The sequence below is a fragment of the Trametes versicolor genome (genome assembly GCF_000271585.1).
Source record: "Trametes versicolor FP-101664 SS1 unplaced genomic scaffold TRAVEscaffold_14, whole genome shotgun sequence".
Taxonomy (NCBI): domain Eukaryota; kingdom Fungi; phylum Basidiomycota; class Agaricomycetes; order Polyporales; family Polyporaceae; genus Trametes; species Trametes versicolor.
The window spans coordinates 204,036-231,073 of NW_007360334.1; the positions used below are offsets into that span (position 1 = coordinate 204,036).

The 27,038-nt window shown below is 57.8% G+C and overlaps 11 protein-coding genes across 11 annotated transcripts; 8 read left to right on the top strand and 3 right to left on the bottom strand.

The window, feature by feature from the left end:
- The first annotated feature begins 1,161 nt into the window (after window positions 1–1,161).
- Window positions 1,162–4,135, top strand: TRAVEDRAFT_67386 (general substrate transporter). The gene is made up of 11 exons (XM_008046568.1): window positions 1,162–1,258; window positions 1,337–1,385; window positions 1,444–1,613; window positions 2,106–2,164; window positions 2,217–2,421; window positions 2,476–2,870; window positions 2,930–3,228; window positions 3,289–3,371; window positions 3,429–3,534; window positions 3,591–3,694; window positions 3,759–4,135. Exons 1-11 carry the CDS (start codon window positions 1,219–1,221, stop codon window positions 3,815–3,817), a joined length of 1,569 nt encoding a protein of 522 aa, XP_008044759.1. The 5' UTR covers window positions 1,162–1,218; the 3' UTR covers window positions 3,818–4,135.
- A 753-nt stretch (window positions 4,136–4,888) lies between these two features.
- On the top strand, window positions 4,889–7,420 carry TRAVEDRAFT_53623 (saccharopine dehydrogenase; the record flags this gene model as incomplete). The annotated part of the gene is made up of 6 exons (XM_008046569.1): window positions 4,889–4,919; window positions 4,977–5,157; window positions 5,210–5,357; window positions 5,411–6,050; window positions 6,100–6,901; window positions 6,961–7,420. The coding sequence occupies 6 exons, from the start codon at window positions 4,889–4,891 to the stop codon at window positions 7,418–7,420; spliced, it is 2,262 nt and encodes a 753-aa protein (XP_008044760.1).
- Window positions 7,421–8,187: 767 nt separating this feature from the next.
- TRAVEDRAFT_24488 (hydrophobin) lies at window positions 8,188–8,641 on the top strand (the record flags this gene model as incomplete). Its single annotated transcript, XM_008046444.1, has 3 exons — window positions 8,188–8,438; window positions 8,499–8,536; window positions 8,601–8,641. 3 exons carry the CDS (start codon window positions 8,188–8,190, stop codon window positions 8,639–8,641), a joined length of 330 nt encoding a protein of 109 aa, XP_008044635.1.
- Window positions 8,642–10,502: 1,861 nt separating this feature from the next.
- On the top strand, window positions 10,503–12,314 carry TRAVEDRAFT_53625 (uncharacterized protein; the record flags this gene model as incomplete). The annotated part of the gene is made up of 2 exons (XM_008046570.1): window positions 10,503–10,512; window positions 10,582–12,314. 2 exons carry the CDS (start codon window positions 10,503–10,505, stop codon window positions 12,312–12,314), a joined length of 1,743 nt encoding a protein of 580 aa, XP_008044761.1.
- Window positions 12,315–13,066: 752 nt separating this feature from the next.
- Window positions 13,067–13,521, top strand: TRAVEDRAFT_136033 (fungal hydrophobin; the record flags this gene model as incomplete). Its single annotated transcript, XM_008046571.1, has 3 exons — window positions 13,067–13,317; window positions 13,379–13,416; window positions 13,481–13,521. The coding sequence occupies 3 exons, from the start codon at window positions 13,067–13,069 to the stop codon at window positions 13,519–13,521; spliced, it is 330 nt and encodes a 109-aa protein (XP_008044762.1).
- A 1,544-nt stretch (window positions 13,522–15,065) lies between these two features.
- Window positions 15,066–15,510, top strand: TRAVEDRAFT_53627 (hydrophobin; the record flags this gene model as incomplete). Its single annotated transcript, XM_008046572.1, has 3 exons — window positions 15,066–15,310; window positions 15,372–15,409; window positions 15,470–15,510. The coding sequence occupies 3 exons, from the start codon at window positions 15,066–15,068 to the stop codon at window positions 15,508–15,510; spliced, it is 324 nt and encodes a 107-aa protein (XP_008044763.1).
- Window positions 15,511–16,075: 565 nt separating this feature from the next.
- Window positions 16,076–17,367, bottom strand: TRAVEDRAFT_40608 (uncharacterized protein; the record flags this gene model as incomplete). The annotated part of the gene is made up of 4 exons (XM_008046500.1): window positions 16,076–16,576; window positions 16,641–16,892; window positions 16,969–17,165; window positions 17,217–17,367. 4 exons carry the CDS (start codon window positions 17,365–17,367, stop codon window positions 16,076–16,078), a joined length of 1,101 nt encoding a protein of 366 aa, XP_008044691.1.
- Window positions 17,368–17,621: 254 nt separating this feature from the next.
- TRAVEDRAFT_61267 (uncharacterized protein) lies at window positions 17,622–19,304 on the bottom strand. Its single transcript, XM_008046573.1, has 5 exons — window positions 19,032–19,304; window positions 18,771–18,973; window positions 18,456–18,707; window positions 17,748–18,395; window positions 17,622–17,683 (listed from the first exon to the last, which is right to left on the bottom strand). Exons 1-4 carry the CDS (start codon window positions 19,198–19,200, stop codon window positions 17,877–17,879), a joined length of 1,143 nt encoding a protein of 380 aa, XP_008044764.1. The 5' UTR covers window positions 19,201–19,304; the 3' UTR covers window positions 17,622–17,683; window positions 17,748–17,876.
- Window positions 19,305–20,595: 1,291 nt separating this feature from the next.
- On the top strand, window positions 20,596–22,637 carry TRAVEDRAFT_24492 (pectin lyase-like protein; the record flags this gene model as incomplete). Its single annotated transcript, XM_008046445.1, has 14 exons — window positions 20,596–20,727; window positions 20,785–20,858; window positions 20,915–20,969; window positions 21,023–21,384; window positions 21,435–21,454; window positions 21,511–21,557; window positions 21,610–21,645; window positions 21,707–21,793; window positions 21,852–21,890; window positions 21,952–22,063; window positions 22,126–22,213; window positions 22,267–22,343; window positions 22,418–22,549; window positions 22,612–22,637. 14 exons carry the CDS (start codon window positions 20,596–20,598, stop codon window positions 22,635–22,637), a joined length of 1,287 nt encoding a protein of 428 aa, XP_008044636.1.
- Window positions 22,638–22,751: 114 nt separating this feature from the next.
- TRAVEDRAFT_40611 (DNA binding methylated-DNA-cysteine S-methyltransferase) lies at window positions 22,752–23,362 on the bottom strand (the record flags this gene model as incomplete). The annotated part of the gene is made up of 4 exons (XM_008046501.1): window positions 22,752–23,053; window positions 23,117–23,170; window positions 23,228–23,276; window positions 23,336–23,362. The coding sequence occupies 4 exons, from the start codon at window positions 23,360–23,362 to the stop codon at window positions 22,752–22,754; spliced, it is 432 nt and encodes a 143-aa protein (XP_008044692.1).
- Window positions 23,363–24,459: 1,097 nt separating this feature from the next.
- TRAVEDRAFT_75283 (uncharacterized protein) lies at window positions 24,460–26,264 on the top strand (the record flags this gene model as incomplete). Its single annotated transcript, XM_008046574.1, has 11 exons — window positions 24,460–24,503; window positions 24,556–24,644; window positions 24,707–24,826; window positions 24,898–25,120; window positions 25,172–25,245; window positions 25,302–25,394; window positions 25,596–25,692; window positions 25,762–25,798; window positions 25,863–25,876; window positions 25,951–26,180; window positions 26,245–26,264. The coding sequence occupies exons 7-11, from the start codon at window positions 25,607–25,609 to the stop codon at window positions 26,262–26,264; spliced, it is 387 nt and encodes a 128-aa protein (XP_008044765.1). The 5' UTR covers window positions 24,460–24,503; window positions 24,556–24,644; window positions 24,707–24,826; window positions 24,898–25,120; window positions 25,172–25,245; window positions 25,302–25,394; window positions 25,596–25,606.
- Window positions 26,265–27,038: the final 774 nt, after the last annotated feature.

Genomic DNA, 27,038 nt, shown 5'->3' on the forward strand with positions numbered 1-27,038 from the left:
GCAGTTGACACTAGGCGGTCGTGCATCCAGGCACCGGGTAGCGAAAAGTTCACATGTCCGGAATTTGCTCTAGGCCCACGCGCAAGCACGTAGGCCGACAGTCCCGTAACCCCCAACACAGTGCCCCACAACCCGCCGGTACCTGGCGATCGACTAGCTTGTGGCGCCCGGGCCGGTCGAAATTGCTCGACCCCAGCTGAGCAAACAAGCTGACAAACAGCTTTACGCAGTATGTCCGCCGTGTCTCTCATCTTCTCAGTGTCAATATCTTACGTATATCATATTTTGAGTGTAGGTTGTGGACGATTACTACCACGACGCCCGCGAAATGGTCGCGTAATATTACCGGAGCATCCGCCGTATAAACGGCGGTACGCTCGAACATAGGTTTACTGTTCAGGAAGCAACAGTGGCTGTCGATCAGTCATGTGTACCTCTGCGCAGGCCCGAACCCGCACTGCTGCTTCTATGCGCTCGGGGAAAATACAGTTTCCAAGATCGCAGCTAGCCTTTATTGTGGACTTATGTTAGATTCGCATCTCCCCCTGTTCTTCCCTTCTAGCGTCTTGAGGATGGATCGCGGACGCCCACAGAAGCCTGGTAGTCTCCTTTGGCGCGGTCCGCCGGCGAGATCAGAGGATTCTACTCGCCGCCGCACGGTCGCCCAAAAAATCCTGCCACATCAATTGCCTTGCCCCCATGGTTGCTCTAAATGATTCCAAAAGCAGGTCCCTCACGATGGCAGCGGTAACCCCCAACTTTGTGAGTTTCGACCGTCACTCTAAGCCGCACATGGATGAACCATTTCTATTACCTCACAGGCGGCAATCTCGCATGCCAGCCGCGCAGCTGACCTGGTGACACCGACACAAGCGCCGGATGGGAGGGCTGTTTCTCCTCGCCAAGCTGGTTTCAGAGAGTTTTCTTCGGCGCGTGGTGACCGCTAGCGAGGCGAGAGGCCAGCGAGGAGGGCTGTCGCCTGCGCCGCATTGCTTGAGGGGTCTGCGGCGGGCCGGGGGGCCCGCGAGCCAGTCAGGAACGAGTTCATTGATGCTTCCCCGCAATCTCGATCGCGGCCCGTGGGGTAACACCCGCGTGCCCTACGTCCATCGACCCCCGATAAAAACCCCGCATGGGCTCTCTGCGTGCTTCGGCGGCCTCCTTCGTCTTCCCCTCCACCATCCTCGTCGCATCCCCCAGCGAGCGCGCACGTTCACGATGGACAAGGCCGGCATCTTCCAGAACATTCGGGTCTACTGTGCGTCTCATCTCTCTCTCTCTTCCCTTCTGAGCATCGGCACGAACGGAAGTCGTTGATTTATTCGGGCGGATCTAGGGCTCGCGTTCATTGTGTACTGGGGCATCGTCTTGTTCGGTTACGATACGTGAGTTCCGACGACCTTAGCATGCTACTCGCGACTGACATACCTGGCGGCGCGACAGCGGTATCGGCGGTGGTGTAGTCTCGCAAGACTACTTCAAGACACATTTCGGTCTCGTTAACGCCGATGGGTCACCGAACACGAAGAAAGCAAACGATGTGTCGTCTAACGTCGTCTCAGTGCTCCAGGCCGGTGCATTCTTCGGCGCGCTAGGGAGTGCCCCCATCTCAGGTATGCATATTCTTCTCTTCACCTTCCCTGGCGTTAGAGGGCTCCCTATCTCTTGAAAATCATGTTCAGCGGCAGACGTTCCTTGGAACAAGGGAACGGGTGTGACGGGGATGAGTGGCTGGGCGAAAGCAGTCACTATCTGAGCACGTCGTTCATGCCACATCTATCCCCGTCCTGTTACGCTTCCTTTCGACGCGTTGCGTCGGCCAACGGGCTGGAGGACAATGCGCTGTAAGTCGAAAAACGAGTGAATCGTCCAGTATGAAATGGGCGACCTCGCTTGCAGTGGGAGCGGTTGCGTCGGCCAGGAAGCGGCAAGATGAGGAGCGCGACGTGACTCGCGTGCGTCTCACTCGACCGCTCCTTGCCCATGCCAAAGCAGCTCAGCGAGTGCGTTCCGTGGGCACTCGCGCCAGACGACAGGGTTGTCTGCCGGGCGGGGACGTAACCTGCCGCTGAGGGAGAAGAACTATTGCTAACTACGGATTTCAGCGGCTCTCGGCCGGAAATGGTCCCTGTTTTCCTTCACGGTCATCTTCGCCGTCGGTGCTGTACGTACCTTTCTTTCCATCTTCTCGCTATCCACTGAAGAGTCCTTCCCAGGTTTTGCAAACTGTCGCCGGTGGCTCGCGCGGCTTGGGCTACATCTACGCCGGCCGAGTAATCGCCGGTATCGGCATCGGTGCGATATCTGCCGTTGCGCCCGCCTATGTTTCGGAGTGCAGCCCCAAGGAGGTCCGCGGTCGTATCACTGGTCTTTTCCAGATCATGGTCGCTGTCGGCGTGATGATTTCATATTTCATCAACTGTAAGTCCGAACTATTAGTCATTCTGGCGTCTTCGCTCACGTTGTCTCTTTCAGTGGGAATCAGCTTGCATATGCCCACAGGCTTCGGCGTGTGGCGCATCCCTTTCGGCTTCCAGCTGGTGCCGGCGGGAATCATGGCGTTCGGCCTGCTCACCGTCAAGGAGTCCCCGCGTTGGCTCGCCTCCAAGGGCCGCATCGACACCGCCATCACCAACCTCGCGTACATGCGCAAGCTGCACCCCGACGACGAGCGGATCCGCTCCGAGATGGCTGAGATCGAGGCCGCCATCGAGGAGGAGCGTGAAGCGCGGAAGGGGCTCGGCCTGCGCGAAGCGTTCCTCGGCAAGGGTAACTTCATCCGCTTCGTCATTGCTGTCGTTATCTTCCTCTTGCAACAATGGGGCGGGCAGAACTCGGTCAACTACTACGCGCCTCAGATCTTCCAGTCGGTAAGTGATTGTATGCGCGGAGTTTTGGGAAGGTGGGCCGCTGATAGACATGTGTGCAGATCGGGTACAGCGGCACGTCGAACTCGCTTCTGGCGTCGGGGATCTATGGAATCGTGAAGGTGGTCGCGACGGCGCTGTTCGTGTTCTTCCTCGTCGACTCGCTCGGGCGCAAGCTGTCGCTGTTCATCTCTTCCGTCGGCATGGGCGTCCTGTTCTTCATCATCGGTGCACTGCTCAAGACGCACCCGCCGCCGGCGCACCCCGCTGACGGCGCGACTCCGCCTCCTGCGAGCAAGGCGATGGCGGCGATGTTGTACCTCTACGTGTGCTTCTACAGCATGGGATGGGGACCGCTTCCGTGAGTATTCCGTTCGCTTGTTCTTGTATGAAAGAAGCACTGAATTTCATTTGCGCGTAGATGGGTGTATGTCGCGGACATCTTCCCCACGCGGACCCGGCATTACGGTCTCGCTACGGCTAGCGCATCGCAATGGCTGTTCAGTACGTTAATGACTGCCCGCTATGCACTATCCCGCTCTGAACAGTTTGCACGCGTAGACTTTGTGCTCTCGAAGGTCACTCCCACGTTGGTCACCGACCTTGGGTACAAGATTTTCCTGATGTTCGCGACGATCAACATCGGCGGCATGGCCACCTTCGCTCTGTACGTACACAAGTCTTCTTACTGTATCGCGGGAACATTCGCTGACTGTATTTCAGCCTTATCCCGGAGACGAAGGGCCGCAGTCTGGAGGAGATGGACGTCATCTTCGGCACCGTTACGGCCGACCAGCGGCAGGCCGACATTGTGAAGCAGGAGCGGGGTGCGTCGCGCGTGTATTGCTCCCGGGGATTTACCGATACTCATCCGCGTTTTGCACTTTCTAGCGTTCGACCATGCGGCGAACGAGACCCGGTCAGAGCAGTCGATCGAGAACAAGGTCTGATGTACCTTGCCTCAGAGTGCTCGCGCACAGTCTGTGCGTCTCTTCGGCGCTGTCTCGCCCTCGCTCTACGAAGTACGATACTTGCTTGACGTGCTATGAACCCCCCACGAATTTTTCTCATTGCTGCCTGGGTCTTGCACGATTACATGATTGCGCGCTTGTCTTCCGATGTTGCTGTACATTATCTGGTCGGATGTTGTATTATTATGCTCTTTGGATCTTGGAATTTCGGATGTCTTCTTGGATGCGGCATCAGGAGATGCGACGCGGGTATGTGCTCCGCGACGACTCCGCGATCCCATCCACCATGTGCATTTCATCTCAACCCTGCTGCGCGTTATGACCCTTGAGTCGTGTTCTCGATGTAAGCATGTGCAAGTCTCTACTATGGGCGCCTATACTATTCGAATCCGGCTCGTCGCGACATATGTCATCTCATGATAACGGCGTACTCTTCACAAAGAAGCACAATCTCAAGCGGAATTCATGTCACCGTCGGTACCGCGTATGTCGCCGCTTATATATGAGGCGACAGATGAGCGCAGCCAGGATCTGCCCCTTTCTTCCTTTCCCCCATCATCATCCGTCTGCAGCAGGCGTAGGCGCAGTCCATACACCCGTCTCCTCGCCTCCACGACTCTCTATGCCGGCTTTATCCATATAATCTGGCAGCTATGCAGTGTATCCCAGAGGCCTTTGCAACTCCGGCTGCCAGGCTCCGCGAAATTGGTGTCAAGCACGTAGTTGGTCGCGCGGGCAATGGCATGGATGTCTAAGTTCTGGTGAGTACCACTACGCCGAAGATGATACCTTATTCTAACTACGCATATAGCCGCTCAAAATAAGTACTTACATCGCACGATGTCCAGCCAAGAACTGTTGTCGGACGGCGTCGATGATCGCCTGCCCAAGGGTGCGGTACGGCGAGCGCCGGCTCATGGCGGCCCCGATCCCATCTTAAGATCTCTAAGCAGGATTATCTTATCTCCGTCAGTAAGTCGATCGGTCTGCTTTCAAGTTCGAGTCAAAATTTCGAGCAAGCCTCTCTCTCTTCCCCTCCCAACTACAGACATGGCCCCTCTTACCCACCGCTCGATCAAAGGTGTGTATGTGTATCAATCACTCGTTCAGATCGAAAGTTGACGATATCACCCTTCAGATGGCTGGTTCCGGGAGATCTCATCGCAATGGCCGGGCCAGGCGATGACCCTCAAGGTCAACCGTATCCTCCATGTCGAAAAGTCCTTGTACCAGGACGTGCTCGTGTTCGAGTCCGCGACGTATGGAAACGTACTCGTTCTCGATGGTGTCATCCAGTGCACTGAGCGCGATGAGTTCTCGTACGTATTCCTACGTTGAGATCGCGGATCGATCGTACTGAACGCAGAACAGGTACCAGGAGATGATCGCCCACCTTCCCTTGGCCAGCCACCCGAACCCGAAGAAGGTGCTCGTCATTGGTGGTGGCGACGGCGGCGTCGTCCGTGAGGTGCTCAAGCACGACACCGTCGAGCAGGTCGTCCTCTGCGACATCGACGAGGTTAGTTTCAAGGGAAATATGGATCGTAGTGACTCATGTTCACATGTTCCCAGGCGGTCATCCGGGTGTCTAAGCAATTCCTGCCCCACATGTCGTCGCTGCTCAACGACCCGCGCGTGACCGTGTTCGTCGGAGATGGCTTCAAGTTCCTCGCGGACAACACCTCAACCTACGATGTCATCATCACCGACTCTTCTGACCCCGTCGGTCCCGCTGCCTCTCTCTTCCAAAAGCCGTACTTTGAGCTGCTCCGCGATGCGCTCACGCCCGGCGGCCACATTTCCACCCAGGGCGAGTGTCTCTGGATCCACCTCGCACTCATCGAGGACCTGCTCAAGACTACCCGATCCCTTTTCCCCGTTTCGGAGTATGCATTCACCACCATCCCCACATACCCCTCTGGTCAGATCGGCTTCATGGTCTGCTCCAAGGAGGCTGGCCGTGACCTCTCGAAGCCGCTCCGTACCGTGCCGAACACGCGGTACTACAACTCTGAGGTGCACAAGGCGGCCTTCGTACTCCCCGAGTTCGGCCGCTCTCTGCTCAAGGACGGCAAGGATCTTCGCCCTGTGTTCGGTGCCAACGCGGCCTCGAAGGCGCCCAGCAAGAAGGTCCTCCTTCTCGGCAGCGGCGCTGTCGCGCGCCCGTGCGCGGAGTACGTTGTCCGCAACCCCGAGAACTCGTTGACGATCGGTATGTTAGTTCTCACAATCTAGCAAGATGCTTCGCTCATCTTTCTTAGCTTGCCGCACGTTGGCGAGCGCGCAGGCCCTTGCTGGAGAGCTCCCCAACACCACCGCCGCGTCGCTCGACGCCGGCTCTGAGGACCCTGCGAAGCAGGCTGCCCTCGAGAAGGCGATCGGGGAGCACGACCTCGTGATCTCGCTCGTCCCCTACACCTTCCACGTCAACGTCATCAAGGCGGCGATCAGGACTAAGACGAACGTGGTTACGACGAGCTACATCAGCCCCGGCATCCGCGAGCTCGAGGACGAGATCAAGAAGGCAGGTATCGTTGTCATGAACGAGATCGGCCTCGACCCTGGTGTCGACCACTTGTACGCGATCAAGACCATCGACGAGGTCCATGCCAAGGGTGGCAAGGTCAAGGAGTTCCACTCGTTCTGCGGCGGTCTCCCCGCGCCCGAATGCTCCGACAACCCCCTCGGCTACAAGTTCTCGTGGTCTCCTCGCGGTGGCCTCCTCGCGTTGCTCAACGACGCGGCGTACCTCGCGGATGGCAAGACGGTCGAGGTTCCGGGCAAGAACCTCATGAGCGTCGCGAAGTCGTACTTCATTACGCCTGCGTTCGGTTTCGTTTCATACCCGAACCGTAACTCTGTACCGTTCCGCGAGTACTACAACATCCCCGAGGCGGAGAACGTGATCCGCGGCACCCTGCGCTACCAGGGCTTCCCCGAGTTCGTCAAGGCGCTCGTCGCGCTTGGCTGGTTGAACATTGAGAAGAAGGCGTGGCTGAAGGAGGGCCTGACCTGGGCGCAGGTCATGCAACAGGCCATCGGCGCGTCGGACGCGAGCGAGAGGTGCGTTTCCCCTGTTCACATGCGCAGCAGAATACTCAAAAGCGATGCTCTATGTATAGCACTCTGGTCGCGCGCGTCAAGGAGCTCTGCCAGTTCCCGAACGAGGCCGAGAGCCGTCGCATCATCTCCGGCCTGAAGTGGATCGGGCTGTTCACCAGCGAGCCCGCGACTGTACGGGACGGGACCCTGCTCGACACGCTGTGCGCGCGCCTCGAGGTCCTGATGAAGTACGAGGACGGCGAGCGCGACTTGGTCATGCTCCAGCACAAGTTCATCGTCGAGTGGGCGGACGGCACCACGGATACCATCACGTCGACGCTCGAGGCGTACGGCGAGCCGCAGGGGCACTCCGCGATGGCGCTCTACGTCGGTGTACCGTGCGGTATCGCGGTGCAGCTCGTGCTCGACGGCGTGTTCAAGACCCCCGGTATCATCGCCCCGTACTCGAAGGAGATCTGCGACCCGATCCGCGAGGTTCTCGAGCAGCAGGGCATGGGGCTTACCGAGAAGGTGCTCTGAGCGTGATGGTTTGTTGGAGAGAAGATCAAGTAAAACTGTAAAGTGACGAAATGCCTGCAGCGTGTATGAGTCTCACTACGTTGTATCATCAATAGATTGTTGTTTGCAGGATCAGTTCAAAGTGGGACATCCAAGTTCTCCTCATCCGTCAGGCGGTCCCGAGGTCTGGTTCGGGCATCTACGGTCGCGCCCCCTTCGTCATGGGCCAGGTGAAGCGCGGGACCGGTCACCGCGGTAGTTTGACCGTTGTCGTAAGTCCTCCCTTCATTTGCGCCCGTCCGCCCCACAACATGCTGTCGAACATCGGCGATTGCGCGTGTTCTCGACGGCGATGTCACCCAAAGTTCAAACGTTGGCGGATGGATGGTATGTGGATCTTCCCCGTATAGTTCACTGCGCGGTTGACAGCCTGAGATAGACGCTACGGAACCGCGCCCGGCTTCTTTCATGAGGCCCGCTTAGGACACACTGACGTATGTTTCTTCCTCCCGGGACAGCGCGTAACTTGGCGGGATGACACGGCGGAACAAGATGTGGCAGGGCCAACAACAGTCGACTCCATGTTACGAGACTCGTGCCCCCTTCGACGACGCAATGTGGAGCCGTGCGTCGTGGTACGCGCAGTCTGGCCTCGTTTCTTTGCGAGGTCAGAGCGCGCGAGTAACGCTCGTTGGAAGGTATAAAGGTAGGGCGAGTTTGCGGGTCAACCTCATCGAACAGCCCACCGTTGCTCATCTACCGCCTCACTCGCACTCTTCATCCTCATCATGTTCGCCAAGCTCTTCACCGTCGCCTCCATCGCGATCCTTGCTGCCGCCACCCCCACCCCCGGTGGGGAGCCCGCGTCGTCCTGCAGCACCGGGGACCTTCAATGCTGCGACAGCGTCGAGAAAGCCAGCGACCCCGCTGCGGCGGGCATTCTCGCCCTCCTCGGTATCGTCGTCCAAGATGTCGACGCGATGGTCGGCCTCACCTGCGACCCCATCACGGTCATTGGTGTTGGCAGCAGCGGTTCTTGGTGAGTTGTGATCGCGCACCTTCTTGAGCGCGACCGCATGTCTGACGTACCGCTTTGTAGCTCTGCCCAGGCTGTCTGCTGCTCGGACAACTCCCACGGTAGGCTTCATCTGCAGGACTGAGTTAGGATGAACAACCAATCTGAATCATCTTCTCGGAACAGGTAGCGCCGTCTCTATCGGCTGCGTCCCCGTGACGCTCTGAATGGCGGCCTAACGTAGTAGTGGAAGGTGGGGGAAAGGGGGTCGTCTGTCGTAGTGGAGCGAAGTCGCGTTGAGGTGTCATGTATCCTTCTGAATCAGAGTTGTGCGTTTGCGAAGCTTGATGATCTTCTCGTGTGAACTTCGACGCGCCTGAAGCTTGTAAAATTTGCAGAAGGAGCCACAGCGGGAGGCGATTGAGCGAAGATCACATCCTTGTTAAGGTGGTAAGCCTGTTGCCCTGCGGCGCTACCGACGGACCCGCGGGCGCGGACCCTGATTCTCGACGGGTTGCTTCCTCCAAAGGCGAAACATACGGGTATTGTTTTACGGCCTACGGCGATGTACTCGTGTGATCCACCGTGCACCGTGGAGGCGCTCGAGAGAATATGCTGAAAATATGGTGGCTTTTGTCCATGCGCCCACGGTCCAACTGCGTATGAGTTGCTGAAATCCTTTCGACATTAGTTGAGACAATACATCCGTGACTGGACCTTAACGGAAAGCACTCAGAAGGATTGTGCGACGCGCGCCATGATGTCAATGCTTGGCCAGGTCCCCGCACGCCGCCGGTGGAGTCGCGGCTTTAAGGCGGCTGTTCACCTACACGCCTAGGAAGGCCGCGTAGACACACGCTCGGATGACTTCATTGTGACGCTCCGCATAGAAGCAGCAGCGCAGAGCCTACGCAGAGGTACACATGACTATGATCGGCAGCCGTTTTTGAGCGTGTCGCTCGTGGGGCAGAGAGGTCATGTTAACGGCGAGTGTCCCAGCGGGACCGCACGAGTGTTTGGCGAGCGGCGTGACATTCCGCCGCCTATGCACAGAGGATAATGTACGTGAGGTATTTTGGAAACTGGACAGAGTGGGCTGGTGGACGTACAGCCAGTCTGCGTAAAGGTGTTTTTGTTCAGCTGGGGCTAGGTTCGAGAAATTTCAACCGGCCCCATGGGTGCCCCAAGCGAGACGATAGGCAGGTACCGACGGGTTGTGCGGCGCTGTGTTGGTGGGTTACGGGACTATCTGTCGACATGTCGTCCATCTTGCGCGGAAGGCCCGGGCCAAAGCGAAGACTGAACTTGTAAACGTTCAACGTCGGTGCCTGGATGTACGCTTAGTGTCAACTGCGCTGGCTTGGTATCAAGAATGCAACGCTAAATCGTGCTTCAGGGTGAGCGCATTCCTATCGTTCTCTTGCTTCAAAGACAGGCCAGCCTGAAGCATGAAAAGCTCTTCGTAGAGCTCGCAAGCCTGGTAGAATAGCAATCAGCGATTTGTCAAAAGTGAAAAGCAAGGGAATACTGAATCACGTCCTCCAAAGTTCACGATGTTGTAGCTCGCCGTCCTGTGCACTGAGGTCTGCCCAGGTCAGACTCTGAACTTACCGGGGATGCAGCAGTTAACCGCCGCGTACCGAGCCAGACATCATGTTTCGCGACTTGCTGGCCGGCGTGCGAACGGCCCGGTACTATTGCTGCCAATGTGTCGCTGCATTGGCAGTACTTTCCTTTTATGAGTTGCTGTATGTCGTTTATGAGGATCCAGAACGTATCAAGTCGGTACGACATGATCGTCGAGTCCAAGGACGAGCGGCATCGATTTCGGCGCTTCCGGAAGTCGCCAGGAAGTTTAGCGCTGCGGAGTCGTGCCGCACCCACTGGCGGTCCGCCGGCCACTTTGCTCTCCTACCACTGCTACCGCCTGTACTCAGAAACGTTGCTGGCTAGACTGGGACGATCTGGTACTCTTCCACAAGAATTTGGACTCCGTAACTGCCAGTTGCTTCAACAGTAGTTTCCCAGGGATCCCTTGCCTCAAGTTCAAGCTTTCCTATTATTTCTGGAGCTTGCGCCACTGGCAACATGGCTTCTGGTAAGCTTTGTTCTATTTTGATGACAAAATATGGAACGAAGTGTCCTCACTTGAGGGTGTAACAACTAGAATCAAGAGGAGATACAAGTGGGACTTTACTTCCTCAACGAGGCGCTCTTCTCGAGGAGCAGGCCGATATTCAGCAAGAACACCAAGTTCTGAAAGTACGGGATCGTCTCCTCGAGTCGAAGTCAGCGCCGATCAATACACTGCCCGTGGAAATCTTGGCCGAGATACTCCTTTTCGTCCAAGCATACGTATTCGACTATCCGCCTGAGAAGTATGGGACGGCATGTCACTGGATCAACGTCTCGTGGGTCTGTGCTCACTGGCGAACCGTTGTGGTCTCCAACTCCTCGTTTTGGCGCACAATCGCAGTGCGGCGCGGTCCGCAACTCCTTTCTCTCGCATTGGAGCGCACGATCCGGGGCCTTCCCTTCGCCATCCTATTCGAAAACGCATCGTTTCCCTGGTCATCCCTCCGGTCCATACTCCAGGATCGAGCCAATGACGTTCGCACTGTTCGCTTCGAGCGAGTGGACCAGAAGTTCCGAAAGTCTTTCCCGAGCATTTTCAGAGATTGCCCGATGCCTGCACTGGAGGAACTGGCTGTCTTCAGTTGCGACTCGCTCACATGTGCGGCGTTGCCGCTCAATCAAGATGACTTCCCTGCCCTCCGCTCACTGTCCTTGTATCTCCTGGACTGCCTCGCCAACAATACCCTCCTCTCTCGCCTCCGCCATTTGAAGATGCACGATAGCGGATGGGAGGTCGAGTTCGGCGTTTTCTTGGACATGCTGGAGGCGTGTACGCAGCTCGAAGAGCTGGACCTAGAGTTCGCACTGCCGCAAGTGGAAGACTTCCCTGCCGACGAGATCCTTCGGGTTGCCGATGGATCCCGTAGGCCAACGGTCTCGCTACCTCGGGTGCGTACTGTGCGGCTTGATCGACACCCCCCTGAATGGACCGTCACTGTCCTACCCTATCTTTGCTTCCCGAACGCAACCGATATAACGGTCATCAGCGACGTGAGGTCGCCTATGCGGTGCAGGGACGATCCCGTGAACATCGCCAGCATGTTTCCCAAGGACCCTGCCGACACCTTCCCGGTCTTCAAAACGGTCACTTCAGTGGTTGTCGACGTCTACAACAACCTCTACGAGATGCGCATGCAGGGTCCTCATGGTGCGACTGTACTGCTTTCGGCGGATGACGGCGCGGCGCTCTGGCTGGAGGCCGATGCTGCGTGCGCCGTCTTAGCGGTGCCTAGCATCTGCCGCGGGGCGCCGATCACCTCTCTGCGCTTCACGGGGGCGTTCACTATCCTTCCTAAGCCGCTCCCCGGGCCCTCGATAGCGTCGATAGATCCTGACGCACAGCGCTGGATAACGCTCTTCACGACGTTCGGCTCTCTCGACACGCTGCATCTCACTACGGGCGGGCTGTGCAGGGCGATGTGGGAAGGGCTTTGGGCGGTAACTAACACCTCTGGCGATCAGTGCTGCCCTTCCTTACGCTCGATAATCCTAGACCAGGAGATCGTGAATGGCTGGGAGTGCTATTCAGACGATGCCCTAGAAGACGACTTCGCTTCGATGTGGAAGGCCCTCATCCTCCGCGAACAGTTAGGCTTGCACCTCCACGCACTCACGCTGAAAGTGGGCGAGTACAATGATACCATTGGGCTGGCCGACCAAAGAGACATTTACTTCGAAAAGCTCAAGAGTTTGATTACCAATTTGGTGTTCCCAGAGCATACTATTCGAGTTCACGAATACGACTCGGGCAAGACCGAAGACTAATCGGACTGGGACAGGACCTGTGAGTATCAAAGTTTCGCGGATTCGAGTCACTTACTCATTGCAGAGTCGTCTACCAGAGCTCGTCTCGCGGCACTGGGTGGCGCTCTACTGGCGGGAATTTGATGCGTAATATGGGCGTCATCTCGAGCCATGATGGCCACAGTTTAAGACTGTGTAAATATGTAGGAGTGGCATAAGATTGACGGCGTCTCGTTCAGTACGTCTTGTTACAGCAAGATCCTGCGGTACGCTTGGAACGTACCTAACAGCACGCGGGATACGCTCACCCCCACCTTGAGTCGTCATGGGCGTGTCGCCGAGGGGTACATCATGTAGATGGCGGCGCTCGGAACTAGGCGCTGCCAGTGGATTAGGCGTGGTTTCTCATGACGTATGTTCAATCTCCCGAGACAGCGCGCGCCTGCGTAAACCAGTCGGACGACATGACGGCGAGGCACCAGGGTTGCTGAAAGGCGCTCCGGTTTGCGATGCTCGTGCCCTAAACGCAATGCGGAGCCGTGCATCGTGGAAGTAGCTGTCGGCGCTGTCCTCAAGTCCGACGAGTCGTCACAGGCGAGGCTAGAGCGCTTGCCAAAAGACGATGTGGAGTGGTGCAGCATCACGGTGTACGCTGCTCAGCGCGTCTAGGATGGTCGTCAGCGGTATAAATATTGGACAGCTTGACGGGACAACCTCATCGAACAACCCACCGTTACTCATCCACCGCCTCACTCACACTCTTCATCCTCATCATGTTCGCCACGCTCTTCACCGTCGCCTCCCTCGCGATCCTTGCTGCCGCCACCCCCACCCCCGGTGGGGAGCCCGCGTCGTCCTGCAGCACGGGGCCCATCCAGTGCTGCGACTCGGTCCAGAAGGCCGACAGCGCCGCCGCGGCTGGCATTCTCGCGGCCATTGGCGTCGTCGTCCAGGACGTCACCGCACAAGTAGGCCTCACCTGCTCGCCCATCACCGTCGTCGGTGTCGGCTCCGGCAGTTCTTGGTGAGTCGTGACCATGTTGCTTCCATAGGCGTGAACGCATAGCTGACGAATCGCATTATAGCTCTGCTCAGGCTGTCTGCTGCGAGGACAACTCACACGGTAGGATTTACCTGCAGGACTGCGCTACAATGAAGAGCAAATTTGACTTACATTTTGATCACAGGCGGCCTCATCTCCATCGGTTGCGTCCCAGTCACGCTCTAGATGGCGTCCGCAAACGTGGTGGAGTGCGGAGGAGAGGGGGTCGTGCGTCGGGTAACAGCACAAAGTCTTGTCCGGTTGTCGTGTATCCTTCCAAATCAGAGTTGTCCGTTTTCGAAGCCCGATCGTCTTCTCGTGTGAACTTGGATGCGCTTGAAACTTGTACAAACTTTAGAAGGAGCCCCGGCGAGAGGTGATTGAGCGAAGAACACACTTCCGCCGAGGCCGGAAGCCTCTACCCTACGACGCTGCTGGCGCGGGCCCTTGTTCTCTACGGGTTGCTTCTTCCAAGAGCGGAACATGCGGGTAATTTGTTACAGCTTACGGCGATGTTTTCGTGTGATCTGCCACGCACTTTCGAGGCGCTCCATTACCGCCGGATGCGGGAATATGCCGAGAGCACGGTGGTCATCGTGCATACGTTCCATTGCATATAACCTACTCAAATTCTTCCGATGTCAGCTAATACAGTACGTCCGTGACTAGCCATCGAGGAGGAGCACTTACCACGTATCCAAGACGTATCGTACGGGGCGCGACATGATGTTAACGCCCTGGTCCCGCGCGCCGCCGGCGCAGTCGCGGCTTTAAGGCGGCTTGTCCACCTACACGCCTGAGAAGGCCGCGTAGACACGCGCCCGTATGACTTCATTGCGACCTCCGCCCAGAATATCCGCGTTCATCTCGGCTGGGAGTGAATTGGACGGTCGTCAACAACACACCGCCGGCTCGTGTACGGAGCAGACTCAGGAACGGGGTACAAACCGTACGCGGGCCCGAGCGTGTCACTTCCTCATTACCGCCACGTATCGCAGGTTCATGAAATGTAGTGGAGGAAGAACAGCGTGTCGATGGAGCACGGAAGACCTGGTGGGGAGCTCAGGTGTTCAGAGCAGTTGCCGGGCCGTGCAAGATGACCTGGACCGCGAGATCGCTGAGGCCGCGTGTTCGTGAGGAAGGCCGCTCTAGATGCGCGAAGATGTCATGACTACTTTCCTCCGCGAGATGAGAACGTCGGAAATATGCTTTTGAGCCTGACAGGTTACGTTTTGGGTGCGGCGGTGCTTGTATCGCTTAGAGGCGGAGTGTTATTTGGCAGGCGCGGGAGGAAGCAACAAACGGAACGCTATGCATGCAGGGGTCGGAGTCGTGAGAGGTGATGCACTGATGAACAGTCGAAGCGGGCAACGCGTTGGCGGTGATTCAGCAGTCGACCAGTGATATTGTCTCGGAGGTTTTTTGTCTTGGGCCCCAAAGATCGAGGTGGAGTGCAGCGAGGTCACAACGGAGGGCGCGCGGACATACAGCGATGACATATGCAATGAGGTATGTTGAGAACCGGTGGAGCATAGCGCACGGTCTGACGCCGCATGCGGCCTTCAACCTCGCTGCGACATGGTCGTGTCCGGTACCAGCCTATGAGGACGTCCATGCGGTATAAACACCGAGAGTCCTGTAGCGGTATAAAAGGCATCAGCGTCCTCTCCGAGTCCTCATCACTCGAACAGCCTTCACCAGTCGTTCAAGTACTCTTCCTCCTCTCCAACATGTTCGCCAAGCTCTTCACGCTCTCCGCCCTCGCAATCCTTGCCGTCGCCACCCCCGCACCCGCGGCGGACGCGTCCTGCAGCACCGGCGCCATCCAGTGCTGCGACTCCGTCCAGAAGGCCGACAGCGCTGCCGTGGCCCCCATTCTCGCGGGCCTCGGTGTCGTCGTGCAGGACGTCAATGCCCTTGTGGGCCTCACCTGCTCGCCCATCTCCGTCGTCGGCGTTGGAGGCAGCGATGCCTGGTGAGTCGCGGCCGTGCAGGTTTCAAGTGTATGAGCGCGCGGCTGACGATCTGATTTGCAGCTCTGCCAACGCTGTCTGCTGCCAGGACAACAGCTTTGGTTAGCTTCACGCGCTTTATCTCTTCGTTCGGAGAACTAGACGCTAACCTTCAATTTTAGGTGGCCTCGTCTCCATCGGATGCGCGCCCGTGTCGCTCTAAGACACTCGACACCACCACGACCCATGCCTCGTTCGTCACGCCACCACGCTGCCAAGATGCGCCTCATGGAGTAGGAGGAAGGAGCGGGGATATGTGACGGGGCTGTTTCGGAGTACTCACCAGAATCAGAGTGTGGATCGTTTGTATGGAGATTGTGAGGAGGACCCGCCGCGCCCAGAGGGCACACTGTGATCGTGCGGAAATGGTTTGAATGACCTGACACACCTTCGTGACTCTCCGTGACTGTGTACTGCAGAATTCGGCGCGCATGCTTCTGAGGATCTTGGACATGTTTCGGATTGACGGGAGAGCAAATACACAGATACCGGGCTGAGCAGCTAGAGACGAAACATCTACATCTCGGACCAAGGAGATCAGTATAGGAAGCGCGGCGCCAATAGACGGAGATGAGAGTACACACCTGATATACAAGAAAGGAACATGGGTATGAAAGAAGCACGCAAACCAAAACTCTAGAAGAAACGACAACGATAGCGGACGTAGATCGAGGGAAACCAATGCCAAGAGAGAGCAGAGAAAGAGAGGGAAGGCGTGAACCGACGTGTTAGGATGGTTGCCTGGGTGACGTTGCTCCCAATTCCGCCATCGTCTCATCCAACCGAATCCACTCGGAATCCTCCACATCCACGAGCGAAGTCACACCCTCAGGCGGGTCTCCCAACAGGATCATGAACTCCCGCATGGCGTCCGCCACCTCGCGAAGGGACCGCTTCGACGTAGCCGATCCGTCTCCAAGCGTCTCTTGGGCGACGTCGATCACGTTCTGAAGTTCGCGCTGGATATCGCTCAGGCGGGACGTAGAGGGATCGGTCCGCTGCCACTCCACTCTTTCACGTATGGCCACGAGCTCGCGCCGGAAGCCCTGTGCCTCGGCGACCTTCTCGTGAAGCGTGTTCTGCAGTTCGTTGATGCTCGCGAACACAGGTCGGAGCTCGTCGACCGAGGAGATGACCTCCTGCACACCGATGTAAATCGAGAGACCCAGGACGTCGATAGCGGTAAGCGTTGCTGAGAGGACGGGTGCGAACGGTAACGACGCGATCGCCTTGTATAAAAACATATCAGCTCGTTCAGGATCAGGACAGCGTTAGATGAGAGGGCAGACGCACCGCCGCGCGAACAGTCATATGCACGGCTTTCCGCCTGATGTGATCTGCTTCTTGTTTGAGGAACTTCGCGTTCGCTTCGGCCAGGGGCTGCGCTTCGACCATCGCGTGTTCGAGCGTTTCCTCGTAGGTGCGCAGGGTTTCATCGCGATGCGCGAGGCACTTCAAGTGCTGCTCAAAGGTGTGCTTGCACTGCGGCTTGGGGAGGAGATATCCGGGCGCGTTGTGAACGGTGATCATAGCGACTGCGAGTATCTAGTGTGCCGTCCCGCCCGTATGAGTCTCAGTGCACGATACGGAAATTTGTAGCAATGCATGTTGAGAAACTCACAGTAGGCACGGTTGTGGCGACCGCCTTGATCGCGACGGCGGTGGTCGAGGCATCCCCTGATTGGCGGGACCGGTGGGCTCGGATGAGTTGGACGACCTGGTTGAGCATATCGCAGGTCTTCCCAAGAGGCTTCCACACCTCCGGGAGGACCTGATCGAGAGGCTGAGGCGGCACAAGACCTGATTTCGGATGAGGCCCTGGTGGGGCGTGGTTAATCAGGATTAGGTTGTTATGAGACTGGGCCTTACAGCAAGTACAATCGATGATGGTGCCTTCCGCTGGCGCCTCTGGCTCTGCGGCTGCTTCTCGAGGTTCATCTGGCTCAACCGCGTCAATCCCTGGCAGCGCCACGGCTCCGGCCGGTTCGGGGATAGCCACTGGGTCTGGTGCAATATCCATACTACGACGAAAAGCTGCTCTGTACTGTGAGGAGTGCGTATCGAGCGTTACCTTGCACGCTTAGTGGTGTGAGAGAACTTGAAGCAGTGGTCGATGGTGGTGGACCGTGAGCAAGCGTGGCATCGCGGACTGATCAAAACACACGTGGCCAAGATGTTTCGGGCGCTCGCTCGATTTGGGAACTTCTGCAAGTTCGTGAACCTTCGGTCTGCGATACCATCCAAGGTTCGAAGTTCAAGTCAGGAATTAAGGAGCGACGTACACAGATAATAGTACGGAGTGTCGGAGGTAAACAAGATGAAGGAGTGTGATGTACCTATTCGACGAGGCGGCGTCAACGAGATTATACCTTAGAAGCTTACAACGACTAGCGGACGCACCTGATATGCCAAAGGAAACTCGAGGGTATGGGGATAGTTTGTGTGCAACTCATGCGAAAAAGCAAACAGACACAGCAGCATGAAAAGCGAAACGATAGCGGGGAACGACGAGGAGGGGCGTGTGAAGTATCAGAGTCCGACGGAAGCCGGCAACGCTGCCTTCAGTTCCGTCACGGTATCGTCCAGACCACTCCAATCAGAGTCGTCAACTTCGACGAGGGTCGCAGTGCCCTCGGGCCGCTCTCCAAGGGCATCCAAGACCTCGTGCAATGCCGACGCAAGCGCCCGCATGGAGGCTCCCGGGACCGCTTTCGCCTCCTTGCTATTCGGCGCGCTGAACACGGCCTCCGCAAGCTCCTTCGCAGCCTGCATCGTGTGTAGCATCGCAGCCAAGCGGGACGCGGCGGGGTCCCCGCGCTGCGCCTCAACCTGCGCGCGGATCTCGACGAGCTCGCGCCGGAGCTTCTGCACGACAGCGATCTTGTCGTTCATCTCCGCCCGGAGGGCCTCGACGCTCGCGGAGGTGGAATGCAGCTCGTCCTCGGACACGAGGAGCTGTTGGACCCCGACAATGACCGCGAGGACGATGTTGTCGGCTGCTGTGAGTGCTGCGGAGAGGATGGGGGCAAAGGGCAGGGTGAGGATGGCCTGAATGGCGCCACAGACGTGCATCAGTACTTGAGCACAGTAGCAGTATGAGTAACATACCGCCGTTCGCACAAACATATGCCTGGCTCGCTGTCTGCTCATCTTCCGCTCGACCGCGAGGAACTTCTCGCGAGCCTCGAAGAGGGGCTGTGCCTCATGCATGGTCCGCGTGATGTTCTCCTCGACGGTCCGCAGCGTGTCGTCCCGCCGCGAGAGGTTGGACAGGTGCCGCTCGAAGCTGTTCTTGCACTGCGGTTTCGGGAACATATAGCCCGGTGTCTGTGTGATCAGCTTCATCCCTTGTTTCAGAGACTAGAATTCCGCGTTAGCCCGACGTGTATGGTCTGTAACTAAAGCAGTTCAGAAACGACTCACGCCGGCCACAGCGGCGCCCTCGGCCAACATGTAAATGGCTGCCGAGAAGGGTGCGTCCGGTGATGGGTTGACCCGGCGGGTGCGGAGGTGTTCAACAACACGGTTGAACGCCTTGATGGCCTCGTCTACATTCCGCCACACTTCGGGGAGGACCTCGTCCAGCGGCGGGGGAGGGCCTTGGCTTTCCTTTGGCACATGTGGCCCTGGAGATTCGAGAGGGTAAGCGAGCTAAGACCTGAGCGCCACAACGTATACGCTCACAACAGAGGCAGTCAGCTTCAGTACTGGTACTGTCATCGTTCTCTGTGGGATCTGCATGAGGTTCTTCAACGACTGCCGCTGCCTCTGCTGGATGATCCTCGGCGGGAGCGGCTTCGGCAATTTGAACCGGCTCGTTTTGGGGTAAATTGGTGCCCCCTGGGTTATCCATGCTGTGGTGTGAGTGTACTTGTAATGTCTACTGTTCCGAACGCCCGCCGCTCCAGTACTTGCCACCGCTACGCCAAACGAAAGTCGAAGAGGTAATGAACGGCGGCCCGGAGTGGGAGGTGGTGGTGATGGGGAAGTCCTTGAAGTTGAGTTGATCGCTCGCGTGGCCTCAACGTGGCCGTATTTACGGGCGCTTAGCTCCATCAACTGACCGCGACGACCCCTTCTTTTTTCGGTATGTTTACGGTCCATAGACGCCCGCGCTACAGTCCAAGCGCCGAATATAGTAATTTGTCACATGTCTTATTTGCGGACCTCGGACACCGCCGCGCGGCGCTGTGCCATCACTCGTTTGCGCCCTCCTCGTACAGCCGACCGCGGGCGTCCCGTTGGACTGTAAACCCGTTGGACCGTAAACGCGACCCCCCCGCACGATTTCGGGCATCATTTTGGCTGGACGCTGCGCCAAAAAACGAGCCCATCGCAGCTAGCTGCGACCCGGGACGTTTACAGTCCCATCGTGGGAAATTCACAGTCCACCGGCCCTCCGCGCTCCCTCCTCGCCTCCCTCTCTTCCGCGCACTCGCGCGGGCCTATGCTTGCCGACGGCGGGGCTGTAGAGCGTGCGCGCACCATTGCGCGACCTTTTCGCGGCCTCTAAAGCACATATATCCGAGTTATTAGCTTCGTTTTCAGAGTTCTGAGAGAAATGTTATGAGAACTTTCCCTTTGAGCTCAACTTGGGCTCAAAATTTTCTATACTTTCACACAAAATATCACCAATCTTAATTATGGTCTCTTCCACACCATACATTAATTAAACACACAAAGAGCACCGAACAGATGGGTATAGTAGACTTGCGCTTTCGCGCGCGTGGGCGCCTATTTCGCCGACTCCGGGGTGCGCGCGCGGGCGTTTGTGGACCGTATATTTGGCTTACATCAGCTCGCTTGGGACCGTAAACGAGCTGGTGCGCAACTCTGCTTCGACCGCGTCCACCACGGGAGCTCTCCACCCGATTGCTGACGACTTTGGGTACACATAAATTGTGGCTAGACTCCTACGAGTGACAACTAGGAACTGCTAGCCAGTGCGAGCGCTAGTGGACGGACATATCGGACATCACAACTGGAAATATCGACAGAACAAACCGCCGAAGTGCACCCCAGCCGATTCGAAGCGTCCACGAAGCTCTGACGACATCGAACATCCTTGTTTCACCGCGGTACGTACCTGAGGGTCACTGGACGCCGCCGCCCACCACCCGACCGCCATACGACACACCCCCGGGCCGTCGTCGATCAGCTCGTGACCACCCGATGGTGCATAAAGAACGACGGCAGCGAGGTGGCGAGAGCTGCACTCCTGAGTCGTCTCGGACACTGGACGGGCAGCATGCGCGCATCACTGAGCTTGTTGACGATCGCGCTGGGGTGTTGGGCGTCGTGCGCCAGCGCTGCGGCGGCCTCTAAGGAGAAGGTCTGCTCCTTGCGGCCCCTTGGCCATGGGAGGGACGACACTGATCAGGTATGTCCAGTAAACTTACCTGTGTTGACACATCGCTGATTGGTGACGCGTCTATAGGTTGAAGCCGCCATCGCGAAATGCGGACATTTCGGAACGACCGTGTTCGCACCGGGGCAGTATAACATCACTAGGTACACGTCGGACTGTGCGTACCCGTGTGTGGTCGCGGCTAATCATCGGACGACAGGAAAATGACCTGGGACCTCGTCTCGTCCCGCGTCGACCTGCACGGCTCCCTAAACGTAAGCCCGCCCTCCTACTCACCTACCCACCAACCCCCTCACCCGACCTGCAGTTCAAACCCGACATCGCGTACTGGCTCGACCCGGCCAACACCTACCGCGTGATCTTCATCCAGTCCCAGGCGTCCTGGTTCGTGCTCACCGGGCGCGACTTCACCGTCGACGCGCACAACGCTGGGGGCATCGCGGGCAACGGCCAGGCGTGGTGGTCGTTCTTCGCGAACCGCACGCGCGCGGACGGTGACGGGCGCCCCGTCGCGCTCACCCTGTCCAACGTCACCAGGGGCGTGGTGAGGGACTTCCGCGTTGAGGGGCAGCCGTTCTGGTGCAATGCGGTCGCGGATAGCAGCGAGGTGGTGTATGATGGGATGTACTGCAATGCGACGAATGCGGATCCGGTGTGGGCGGGGCAGAAGTGAGTGGTTGGATGTGTGTGGAGTGGGGTGTGTGCTGACGGTTTTACAGCATCGTTCCTAACACGGATGGTGAGTTCGCTCGAGTCTGTTCACGCGGTGGTATTCCTGCTAACTGCCCCTTTTAGGTATCAACACATACCGTTCCGACAAGATTTCCCTCCTGCGCTTCGATGTTGGTCCTACCCGCGCTTTGCTGTCCGCGCTATTTCTCATCACGCTTCCAGATCACTAGCGGCGACGATTGTTTAGCCATCAAAGGGGTATGTGCACTTACATCCATTTTTACAGTCATCTCGAGACTTATTATGTTCTCGATAACAGAACTCGACGAACATCTTCGCGAAGGACATTACCTGCCGCGGAGGGAACGGGATCGCCATCGGCTCGCTCGGCCAGTACGCCGGCCTCGTGCGTCCCCTCTTCCCTCTCCAGCCCCCCGCACGTCCCTCACACTCTGCCCCTCCAGCCCGATATCGTCGACAATTTGGTGATGGAAGACCTCAAGGTACGCCCGCAACGCTCCCTTCCCCGAGATCGCACAAAGACAGCTTACTCTACACACGTAGTTGATCCGCCTAGACCCACAAGTACAGCCGAACATGGTCTCGGGCGTATACCTCAAAACGTGGACGGGCTCCGTGCACGGCGCGCCGCCCACCGGAGGCGGAGGTGGCGGCGGTGCGTACACGCCTCCTCTGTGTTCTCTCGACCCCCATAGCTGACTCTGACGCGCGCGGTAGGATTCGTGTCGAACGTGGTCGCGAAGGGCGTGTCGGTCGACCGCGTCACGGTCCCGATCCACCTCTATCAGACGAACGGCGGCGGCTCGTACGTCCTTTCGCGTGCTCTTTGTGCGGGATGGTCACTGATGATTTGGTTAGGGGCGACACGCCGTCGAGTCTGCAGTTCAGCAACCTGACGTTCAGCGACTGGACGGGCACCTCTTTGCGCAACACCAGTACGTCTCGCATTCTCCCATCCTCTTCTCTATGGACCCACTGAGCGCTCACGGTGGTGTCTCCTCACTGGCAGTCGTGGACGTGGAGTGCAGCCCGGCGGTGCCGTGCCCAAACATCCGCTTCGAGAACGTGAACATCGCCCCGCCGAACGGCACCGCGGCGAGCTTCAAGTGCATCAATGTTGCGAGCGAGTTCGGGCTGCCTGGTACGTCCCTCACCATGCACTTTGATTCTTGACGCACGTTGCTGACGAGTTGATGCGTGTAGCGTGCAATGCCACTGGTGCGGCCTAAGCGCCGCCTAGGGACCCCTCTGCATGGGGGTAACTAGTATGGAGAAGGGCGTAGTTGTATCTAAAACCATCCTGAGGCGTATTGCCTCAGCACATCATATGCGTACAGGCGCGATTAAGCTGCTTCTTCCTCGTCGCCGTTCTCGGCCTGTTCGTCGCCTTCGTCGTCCTCGCCCGGCGCCTGCTGTACCCCGGTGTCGATAGTCCCCACAGCGGGGAACCACCCATACTGTCGCATGTTGACCTTCATGTCGCCCGAGCGCGTGACCTCGACGTCGACGCCCTCGGCGACGAGCGCGTCGCGCTGGCGCGCGGCGCCGTCCGTGCCGGGGCCGCGCGAGGAAATGGTGCCGGCGGAGGAGATGACGCGGTACCACGGGATGGGCGGGACGACGTCTGGGGAGAGGAACCGCAGGGCTGCGAGGGGGCCGACGGTGTCAGCGTGCATGCTAAAGACATGGGGGCGGGCAGAGGAAAGACCTTGGCCGACGTGGCGGGAGTAGTTCGGCATGCCCACGAGCTTTGCGATGTGTCCTGAAAGTTCGAAAGATGGTCAATACCACATGTTGCTTCGGTTAGCAGGATGCTTGCCGTATGAGGTGACCTTTTGAGGGGGGATTTGGCGGACGACATGATACACCTAGCGGCATTGCGATCGTCAGCGAGCACGGCTCTACGAGGGCTGGGGCGAATGCGTACAGCAGCGTGAAACGCGTCCCCGTCCATCGCGTACACCGGAACGCACTTGGCGGCGACTTCACGCTCGTCGCGGTCGACGACTGAGAGGAGTCACCTCGGGCGTGCGCGGACGCGGAGGCGAGGCGTACGGTAACGACCACGTGCGCCGTGACCGGACGCGTCTACGTGGGAGTTTTCGCAGAGGCGCCGAGAAGCGTGTGCTTGGAAGTGCTCTGCCATGATGCATGATGCATGATGCATCATGGGCTACCTGCCTTGCAACGACAGGTTTGCACGACAGGTCCGGTACGTTGAGCGAGGCATGTAGCCATCTCTTGGGACGTCGAGGCCGCTGACATATGCACGTCAAGGCCTCCGATAGCGCTGACTAGAGTACATTCACCATTTGGTGCAATACTGCGTCCTTACTGATCGTCGGCCTCTCTCGCGCCTATAGGGAATCCTGGCACCAAATTTGCAATGTGGCGGCGTAGAGGCGTCTTATCAACAGCCAGGCTACAGGTCCAAATCGACACCCAGGAGACGAACTCTGACTTAGCAGAGACCGTTGTATACCCGGAACGCCGCGTCAGCCTCATGTCCGTACGTCCACCAAGATGTCCAAGCTGTCATCCCCAGCATAAGCCTACTTCCTTGCGGCAGGCGATGGAACATATAACTGCCGCTCCTTCCGAACATCGCCGCCCCCATTCGATAGACTGCTCAATCGCCTCGACATGGTGCGATTCAAGCAGCCATACCCCCTCATCGCCGCGTTTGTGTACATCCCTAGCGTCGCCACGATGGTACGCCCCCACGCTCACTTCAAGCACCACCCCTCCAACGCTTAGCGCTTATCGTCTTAAAAGGCGTCGACGATTCCGACTCCCTTGCGCTCGTCGCCGAGGCGCCTCTGCTTCCCCGTGCCCTAGGTGTTCCGGACGCCGCGGTGCGCCCTGCATCGTCTATCTGCCTCGCTATATCCGCCTGCTGTTACGGTTGACGCTACGCGCATATGTGGTGCTGCACATCGCAATTGCACTCGATGCAGAAGGCCATACAACATGTTAACACCATATCACTACAGCCGTCTTCCGGCAGCTCACAGGTTCCTCTCTTCGGGTGTATATGTGGTAACACCTGCCATGGTACCGTACCGCTGGCATGTCTTCGAGCACCTGTTGCCTGGGTGATTTACTACGGATGGCTCTGTCCACCAGCCTGACCCTCTCATTACACAGGACATCGAGCTGTGAGCCACGCGCTCAGGAGATCTGCAAGCCGATCGTGTGGAATGTGTCGGTGGGCAACCACCCGGGCCGATGTGCATGTGAGTGCCGCTAGTCGCATCTATGACACGGAATGCCTACTTACTGCGAGTTCATGACGCAGCCCGAGTGACGGTCCTGGCACGTCTGCCTTCCCCAACTGCTACTACTGGAACGGAGTCTTGCTCCCTTCCGGATATTTGGCTCGAAGCTGCGTCCTATCTCGGGTCGTCCTCAGGCTATGGTACGAAGGGACGCAGCGTGAGACAATTAGTAGGCACTCATGCGCGTGACCTTCCGCCTGTTGTGTCATAGGAAGAACATGCCGATATCGACGCCGATCCCGATACCTCTGGGTTTTCCGCGGCGTTTGAGATCGAAGGCCATCTGCCGCCGCTGCGCAGCGGCGCATGTAGGTAAGAACGAGAAAGAGCCACCGGCGATTTGATGAGCGGTATAGGAGCGTTAGCGGAGGGTTCGGGAACCGGCGTCGATGTTGACGGACGGCGTCGTCCGTCCTGCATGGCAGCGTACGTTTGTGAGTGAACTTTTTTTGCCTTCCACTCGAGCGAAGCCTGAGAAGGAACAGACCGAGTCTCCGTGCGAAACGCAAGTGCTACTGCTACGTGGACGTAGCACCGGCCTCGAGCCTCCTCAAGTACGGTACGTGAAGCAGTCGTAATCAACGCAGTACGCTTCTGACCACGCGGCGCGCATAGGCAACTTGCGCTCGCATGAAGAACCCTCGCTTGGCACACCGCCACGAGATCTACACACCGTCGTCCCAACACCGCATGCCATTGATTCGGCATGTACGCGACGGGGATCGACGGGTCGCTTCGGGCTGTGATGTCCGCCCCTGGTACTCTGCCCGGCGATCTTGGTATCCAGCGTACGTTCATATTCTGCCATGGGTGGGGGTCGGAGCGTATAAAAGCCCCCCTCGAACGCTACCTAAGGAGCATCCCCACTTCCCATCTCATCTCCTCTCAGAGCTACTCTACTTTTCTCAGACTCAAATTTCATGATGCGCTTCTCTCTCTCCCTCACCTCCGTCCTCGCCATGACCGCAGCGGTGCTCGCCGCCGACCCGCTCGTCGTCAACACCCCGTACGTTTGTCTGCCCCTGCCGGACATCTGCGGACGCTGATGCGACCTTTCAGGACCTCCGCGCCGCAGTGTGGAGACACCATTGGCACGTGGACTGGGGGCACTCGTAAGTCGGGCATAGCACCAGCTCGCGGGAGGACGCTTGATGACTGACTGTGTTCTCCATCTAGCCCCCTTCACCTTGGTATGCACCCGCTTTCCTATCCGCACCCCTCATTTATAACTAACCTTACACCATCAACGCTCCACGAATCTCAGGCGTGAGTCCCCTCCCATTGCCCCCGTTTTTGCGCCCGCCCCGTCTGATAGCGTCCCTGCGTACAGCATGAACCACGACAACGGCTTCAAGGAAGGCCTGGTGCCCGGCCCGGGCGACCACGCGGGCACCTGGCACACGAACCTGCCCGCGGGCACGACCGTGTTCTTCTCGGTGACGGACGGCGCGGGCGTGTTTGGCCGGTCTGCGGACTTTGTCGTCCAGCCGAGCGGTGCGTCTTGTTTTTGTGGATTGTGGAGTATGTACTGACGTCGGTGTTGATTATGTGCGAGTAGCGGACAGCTCCTGCCTGTGAGCGGCCATGGGTGACACGTGCTCACGCGAACGCACGACGATATTTTGGCTGCTGCGTATTAGGAAGGTTCTTGGGGTGTCTTATTGGGCGTGCATCATCGTGCTATGGTCGCTTAATCGTATGTTTTGTCCGCCCCTTCTTCCAGAATGGCGCAAGTAGGCAATGCAACTACATGTCTTCATCATTTATACGAATCCGTCCTTTCACGAATGAATTGGAGATTTTCAGTCATCGGCTAGGATTGATAAAGGGGCGTAAGGGTTGATTAATGATTAAGTATGGGCTGGTGAGATGGTCTTGGAGACCTGCCAAATGTGGACACTCGGATAATGCCGAACACCGCTCCAGCCACCTTGTAAGGGACGTCGTCGCGTCGATAAACTTGTTCAGCAACCACGTCCTCAGCCTCCTTCCGTTACGATGAACACCCCTCAGACACTTTCCCCTGCCATTCTCTGGCCGATCTGCACGCGAAATTGGTACTCGCATCCGTAGGGTATTACGGTGGGCCCTCGAGTCAGGAGACTCCGACGGTTCTTCGGACGTCAGTACATGTCAGTCCCAGGTCGCCGGTTCTTATGTCGCCGCCCCGGTCGGTTTTTCGCATGAATGCCATCCTGTCCCGTCGAGGGTCGGAGCAATCTTCGTCGTGTTTCATTCGAACCGCAGGTCGAGTTTCAGGTGCTGATCTCATATCGTCTTGACGTGAGATATCGCTGACTGCTTCTTAGGTTCTCAGTTCATTTCAGTTCTTTAGATTGATGAGCGGTCCGT

Coding starts and splice junctions, on each gene's coding strand:
- TRAVEDRAFT_67386 (XM_008046568.1), top strand. CDS start 1,219: ATGGACAAGGCCGGCATCTTCCAGAACATTCGGGTCTACT. Junction 2,165..2,216: donor TCATCTTCGCCGTCGGTGCT/GTACGTACCTTT, acceptor AGTCCTTCCCAG/GTTTTGCAAACTGTCGCCGG. Junction 3,372..3,428: donor CGCATCGCAATGGCTGTTCA/GTACGTTAATGA, acceptor TTGCACGCGTAG/ACTTTGTGCTCTCGAAGGTC.
- TRAVEDRAFT_61267 (XM_008046573.1), bottom strand. CDS start 19,200: ATGGATAACCCAGGGGGCACCAATTTACCCCAAAACGAGCCGGTTCAA. Junction 18,974..19,031: donor TGAAGCTGACTGCCTCTGTT/GTGAGCGTATAC, acceptor TCGAATCTCCAG/GGCCACATGTGCCAAAGGAA. Junction 18,708..18,770: donor AGGGCGCCGCTGTGGCCGGC/GTGAGTCGTTTC, acceptor GCGGAATTCTAG/TCTCTGAAACAAGGGATGAA.